General features: G+C 39.9%; 1 protein-coding gene across 2 annotated transcripts in view; it reads left to right on the forward strand.

Moving 5' to 3' along the window:
• Positions 1-5,378, forward strand: part of LMCD1 (LIM and cysteine rich domains 1) — an 86,809-nt gene extending 81,431 nt beyond the window's left edge. For both annotated transcript variants that reach the window (XM_044662998.1, XM_044663077.1), the window contains 2 exons: positions 2,699-2,914; positions 4,743-5,378. In XM_044662998.1, coding sequence (XP_044518933.1) covers positions 2,699-2,914; positions 4,743-4,901 — 375 coding nt within the window. In that variant the 3' untranslated portion in view covers positions 4,902-5,378. The remainder of the gene's footprint in view (positions 1-2,698; positions 2,915-4,742) is intronic.
• Positions 5,379-7,408: the final 2,030 nt, after the last annotated feature.

Here is a 7,408-nt window from a genome sequence, read left to right on the forward strand (position 1 = left end):
GCCCAGCTACTTTTAAGTGATCATGAAACTAATGGATTAATTATTACTGTTTGCCCAAGGACCTTTGGTTAGCTCCAGGCCTTCTAGAGAAGTTTACATGCAGCATCATGCATCACATTAGGAAGAAACAGCTTTCTCTTGACCTTAAGGAAAAAATGGAAGCCTCTGGATTTGGATTTTACTAGCAATAATTTTAAGGAAGTGGGAGGGGAGGAAATAAGCTTTTTTATAGCATTTACTGTGTGCCAACCACTGTGTTATACAATAGTTAGACAAATAGATAGATAGATAGATAGATAGATAGATAGATAGATAGATAGATAGATAGACTGATAGACAGACAGACAGATAGTAGATAGATAGATAGATAGATAGACTGATAAACAGACAGACAGATAGTAGATAGATAGATAGGAAGATAGACAGACAGAAAGATGGATAGACAGATGATAGAGAGAGAGATTGACTGATAAATAGATAGATAGATAGATAGATAGATAGATAGATAGATAGATAGACAGACAGATGGATAGACAGATGATAGGTAGATAGATAGACAGGTAGATAGATAGATAGATAGATAGATAGATAGATAGATAGATAGACAGACAGACAGACAGACAGACAGATAGATAGATAGATAGATAGATAGATAGATAGATAGATAGATAGATAGATACAGATAGATAGATAGATGGATAGATACAGACAGATGGACTGTTAGGTAGATAGTCTCTCTACATTTATATAAAACTATATATATGCATATATAATATGTAAAACTGTTATTCACCATACATTTATAGTCTCATTTCATCCTTACAACAAAAGGCACTGCTATCATCTCCATTTTATTACTAGGGAAATTGGGGCAGACAGAAATTCAATGAATTGCCCAGGGTCATACAGCTAATAAATGTTGGAGGCCATATTTAAACTCGAGTCTTCCAGACACCATACATAGGGCTTGGGACACCAGCTGCCTGGCTTGGCTTGGAGTCATTTAGACCTTTGTTCAAATCCTGCCACTGACATATACTGGCTGCATGACTGACAAGTCTCTAAGCTCTCAGTGCTCTAAGCAACTCTCTAAGTTACTCAGAGGTTCCAGTTTGCTTTTGGTAGACAGAATTTGCTCACCAGGGAACTCCATACTCTAGTGAAATCAATCAGGCTTAGGCATCCCAAAGGAATTCCAAGTGGGCTTTATCACTAATAAGATGGGCATAAATGCTACCTGTCTTAGCTAACTCACAATGCTACCTTGAGAATAAAATAAAGTAAGACCATAAATCTGAAAGTCAGTCAACAAGCATTTATTAAGCACTTAAGTACTCCTATGTACTAAGCACTGGGCTCAGCTCTGGGGGTACAAAGAATGGTAAAAACTAGTTTTCTGTCCTTATGGACCTCACATTCTAATTAAGGCATGCTGACAACAATGTGCTCACAAGATGTATATGGCGTAGATGGAGGGTCGTCTCAGAGGGCAGGGAGCAGGGGTGGGAAACAGGTCAGGAAATCTTCATGCATTAGGTAGCACTGCAGCTAAGTCTTAAAGGAAACAATGAGGTGAGGTGAGGAGGAAAAGGGTTCCTGGCATGGGTGGGTGGGAGATCCAGTTCAAAGGTGGGGGGGGGGGAAGAATAAATGTCTTGTGCTAGGAAGAGCAAACAGACCAGTGTAGTAGAATCTTAGAATTCCCAGAAAGGAGTAAACTGTAAGAAGCCTGAAAAGTTAAGATGAGGCCATGTCCTAAATGGATTTAAATGCCAAAGGACTATGTATAGGATCCTGGATATAATAGGGAGTCACTGAAGTTTATTGAGTACAGGCTAGAGAAGGTAACAGACAATTCTGAGCTTTAGGAAAATCACCCTGGCAGCTGAGTGAAGGATGGATTGAAGTGGGAATAGATGTGAGGCAAATGGGCAAAAAAGAAGATAATCGCAATAGTCTGAGACAGAGGAGACAAGAATATGCACAAGGATGGTGGTTGCATGAGCTGAGAGAAAAGGATTTATATGAGAGACCGTGGAAATGTACAATAAATATGATTTGCCAAAAGCTGCTCCAACAAAGCACATAGTGCCACTCATCATACTGTATTTTTATTTATTTTGTGAAACATTGGTCAATTACATTTTAATCTGATTCCCCCACACTGAGGAGTTTTGACACCCCCTTTTGACATCTCTTGTTCAGATTCCCTGGTTAAGTCTGGTTGATTGCCTGTTGGAAGAAGTTCCTTGTCCCATACTTCCAATTCTCATTTTCCCAATAATACTATGCATTCATCATTCAGCAAGAGCAGAGACTACTTCCACTTTGTTTTTTGACTGGACCCATAATTTCATTGTTGCAGGGAAATGTGGGTGATAAAATTCCTTCTACTAGTGAAGATAATCAGCTTTCTGTAGCATAGCATTAGAAGATTATTATCCTAGGAAAAGTAATTTCTCCATGGTCATAGAAGTATGATGGGAACTCAAGTTTCTTGACCAATACTGGCATTCACTCTGTTATATCCTACTACCTCTGGTAGAAGTAGAAAAAAAAATTATGTTTTTAATCCTTTCCTGAAATCCCCCACAATTCCCCAGCAAAAGTTCCTGATACTTTTCTGCCAGTTCTTTTCAGCCTGGTGACTGAATCAACCTGTCTACTCACTTTGAACTTTTTTGTGCTTTGCTTTCAGATCTGTGAGCACTGTAAGCAGGTTGCCCCCTCAGACTGCCCAGTGGTGTATGCAGACAGAGCTGGTTATGACAGGCAGTGGCATCCTGCCTGCTTTGTGTGTGCCAAGTGCTCAGAACCTCTGGTTGACCTGATCTACTTCTGGAAAAATGGTGCTCCCCTGTGTGGGCGCCATTACTGTGAGAGTATACGGCCCCGTTGCAAGGGCTGTGACGAGGTAAGAATATTATTTTTTGCAAAAATAATCCCTCCCTGTGGAGTCCTTATGTATCTGGGGAATTATTAAAGCACATTTAGTCATAGAGCCATTCAGAGATAATCTGTTCAACAGAGAAGGAAACCCACCAACTTAAACCAGCTTAAGTGACTTGTCCAACATCATATTGGCAGAAAGTATTGGAGCTGATATTTGGATCTAGGTCCTCTGACTACAGACTCAATAGTCTTTCTAGGGTTTCAAGTTCACTTTCTCTTATTAAGTCTTATCTCCCAGAAGTCTAGGCTTCAGGAAATTCAAACAAATGATTCCCTTCCTCACAGCTGTCATGCCTTGTCCTAATGTCACTGCTTACCCACATCTGGGACTGGGGATGCAGTGACTCCTGGGGCCATATGGTTGAAAGGTCCTGCTTCTGCCTCTCATCATTGCTTCAATTCAATGCAGTTCAATTCAATGCAACAAGTATTTATTGAGTGCCTATTATATAGCATGCACTATTCTGGAGATATAGAGACAAAGCCCAATAGCCCCTTCCCTCAATGACCTTACTTGGGGTATAACACATGCCAAAGCATCGTGCCTCTACTCCAAGACTCCATTAATGAATAACTGATGGGGAAAGGATACAAAGCTGCTTCAGAGCAATTCAACTCTCTGGCCCCAAGTTCTTGGCTTTTACCATGGAGTTACAATCATGTCTCTCATAGTCAAGAGATGGTTGCTATGGAAAAGGGAACCACAGGGTCAGTTAGTGGGCATTTCTATATCCCAGTTTTCTGGGGGGCGTTATACCTTTTCCAGAAACAAGCAAGTCTCTAGTGACAGGCAGCTTTTCTGAAGTTCAAAATAACAAAATCCTAGCAGCTACAATTATAGAGAGCTTGCCAAAGCATGGTCCTTTCAATAGTCTCATTCAGTTCTCACAACAAATCTTGACTTAGAATGGGCAGCATCCTAAATCCCATGTGACAGACTAACAAACAGAGACTCAGAGTACTAAAGATTTAGCCAAGTCTAACATCAACGCCACGCTTAAATACCAATAACTCCTCCTGGTGCCCTTTCCTCTATTTCATGAGATCTCAATAAAACATGACCCCCTTTGGCCTGACTGTTTTTCCTATTCCCTGTGGTCTTACTGTCCATACCAAACTGAGATGTCCATGATTTCTAGTGCTGAGGTCATTCCCAAGGCCATGTGAGTATTTAGGAACATAGCAATGGGAGATGAAATGGTCTACTCACATGGTTCTGATGGACATGAACATCAAACTTCCTCCCTTTTCTCCATGAGCCTCAAAGTTGAAGTTAAGTTGATGACCGCCTAGGGAGCCCCACATATGTTCTTGAGCAATGATCAAGCTCTAGAAGGTCACTAGCACCACAAACTCACTACATTTGGGGTTACTTCACCCAGGGAAAATGCCTTGGAATAAAAAAGGGGTTAATCCATCGGGCCCTGGGGAACATGAAGACTGAGAGTTGACCTTTGGTTTCAGTCCAAAGAATATCAAAAGCTAGCATGAGGCAATAAAGTTGACTGTGAGTAACCTTAGTCCCCAGCTGAAGAATATTTTACGTCTGTGGCTAGGAATTCTGCATTCCATGTATACCAAATGCCATGCTTATACATACAGAGTGGATACAGAGTCTCTTATGGATCAATTTGAAGATAATTTTGTTTTTCCTCTTTAATAGGCTAAGAGTGTAGGCTCCTAGATCTATGATCTTGCCAGATCACTGCCTTCTGTAAGTCAGGATGAGATCATTTTCCATGTCCCTGGGCCGAAATGAGTCTTGTGATTTATTGTCTCTTCTCTGCCAGATAATATTCTCCGAGGATTACCAGCGAGTAGAAGACCTGGCCTGGCACCGGAAGCATTTTGTCTGCGAGGGCTGTGAGCAATCACTGACTGGCCGAGCTTACATCGTGGCCAAGGGTCAGCTTCTGTGCCCCACCTGTAGCAAAACCCAGCATTCTTAAGAATTGCCCCTTGGAGCCTGAATGGAGGGAAACAGCCAGAATCCCTGCCATCTCACCCTGAGGCAGAAGAGAACGTCTTTGCTCAAGCAAACAACTTTAATGCATATTTCTCAGTGGGATCTTTTTTTTAAAGGAAAGATGCTTGTGGCTAGATAGTTTGGAAACCAAAAAATGTTCTGTGTAAACATGGGGAAGGAGGCTGTTTTCAGATGAAAGGAGGGATGCTACATGACACTACTGGTGTTTTATAGAAGGAGTTTCCCAGAATGCCAGTCTAAGAGATTAGAAGATATAGGATTAGAATATGAGTGCTTTTTTAGGAGCTCCTGAAACATCGGAGGCTTGGCAGGGGGTGGGGGGAGGGGGTTGGATTCCAATGATGATTTTTCTGCCTCCTTTTCAGATATAACTCAAATTTCAAAGTGCATTTTTTTGCATGATAAGCTTATTCTCAATAAAAGTTCTATTAAGTCAAAATCTTTCTCCTTATTTGATTAGACTGTCAATTGCTTGAAAGATTCTGATTAGTTTCACATTATTAAGGAAATCTAGATGGCAAATTGTACATGGTAAAAGTCCATCTTTTTGCCTACAAATGGCAAATCCCTGCTTAATCTGAGGGTCCATAGCCCCTGCATCACTTTTGGCAGCCAAAGCAGAATTTCTCTAACCCTCTAACTCAAGATTTCTACTGACCATGACTTTTCAAAAGATCATACACTTAGAGACAATGTTATACATTTAGAAATCATAAGATCACATATTTGGATATAGGAGGGAGATTAAAGACCATCTAATCTAACTTTCCTTCCCTTTACATTTAAGTAAACTGAAATCCAGAAAGAATAAGATATCTTGCCCAAAGTTCACACAGATAGCAAGTAGTACAGCCATGATTTGAAATTATATATCAAACCCAGTGCTCTTTCCACTTCCCCATACCCCATCATCATTAGTACACAGAGAGGGAGACTCATCAGAACTGAAATTTAATCAATAGCATGTAAATAGAATTCTTGGACCTAAACACTAGGTGATATTTATTGCACATGTATTACATATAGATATATGCATGTGTATGGGTATGTGCACAAACTTCTTTGAGGCCCTCACTGAAGATATAAGCCTTACCATTTTCACTGTTCTTGAAAGGTCATACTGGTGGGATTTGCTGGTGTTGGAAAGAAGAGACACATTCTGTTTGAAGGATCATCAACTTCAAGGTGGAAGGGATGTTAAAGGGCACCTACTTTCATTTCTACAAATGTGGACTATGAAGCCCAGAGAATTTTAATAGCTTACCTAAAGACATAAAAATATTAAAGGGGGAAACTAGGATTTGAATCCAGTTTCTCTGACCCCAAATCCATTTTTCTCATTGTTATTGCTCAGATAACATTCCTATTTTACGAGGGCTATGCATTTGTCAGTCTCCAAGTCATAAAATCTATCTTAAGTACCTCATAGTTGGGTGCTGATGATGCTTGATAGTAAAAGAACAGACAGCAAGGAATAATTTACAGAAAGAAATTAGCCATTACTTCCTCCCTTGCCTCTCCTTCAGCCCCCTACCTAGCCTTTGACCAGAGCCATGTTGAACCACAAAATTACGAAACTGGAGAATATCACAGAAATAATCTAACAGAGATTCTAAATCCTTTTTGTGTTATGGACATTTGGCAATTTGGTCTTTCATTTAAAAATAATGTTTTTAAATACATGAAATAAAATGTGTGATTGCAGAGGAAACCAACAGTACTGAAATATAATTATTGGAAAAAATATTTTGTTTATGGATCCTGATGTAAGAAACTGATTATGTGACCCCTTTACTTTATAGAGGAGGAAGATGATACTTAGAGAAGTTATGACCTATCCAGATTTTCACAGAGAATTAGTGTCAGGAAGCAAGCTAAAAATCCAGTTTGGTTTATTATCAATTCCATACTCATTTCACTACACATATTAAGGAATAGTAAAACCAACCAGTCCACATTTTACAAACTTTCACTCTAACTATCTCACTGTAAAGCTGCCTTTTGAGTTCATGTCTGAGACCATATAAAATGTGCAATAGTGTTTTAATGAGGTGACTCTCCCACTTCCCCCTGGGAAAAGATGATCTAGCTGATGCCAAATTCCACATTGTCATGTGCTAACAAGAATGTCATGTTCTCTCTCTGGGAAGTGATAATGAGAGCGAAATGACTACAAAAAATGCAGGAAGAGAAAAGGAGATGAACCCTAGCATCCGGATGTCCCTCATCTGCCTTGTCATTCCCTAAGCCATCAAAATTCAGCTGCATTAAAATTACAAATATGAGTGCAAAAGATTCTACCTTATTTAGCCCTTCCCTATGAAGTCAGGAAATGAGATCATAGGTCTATCTAAAGCTGCTTTTCCGAAGTGTCCCCTCTCTGTTTTCTTCTCTTTCCTACTACAGTCAAGCTTTCAAGTATTTCCAGTCACTTAACACCAGGAAACCCTAGGCTAGCCATGTTTGGAG

The sequence above is a fragment of the Gracilinanus agilis genome, chromosome 1 (genome assembly GCF_016433145.1).
Source record: "Gracilinanus agilis isolate LMUSP501 chromosome 1, AgileGrace, whole genome shotgun sequence".
Taxonomy (NCBI): Eukaryota; Metazoa; Chordata; class Mammalia; order Didelphimorphia; family Didelphidae; genus Gracilinanus; species Gracilinanus agilis.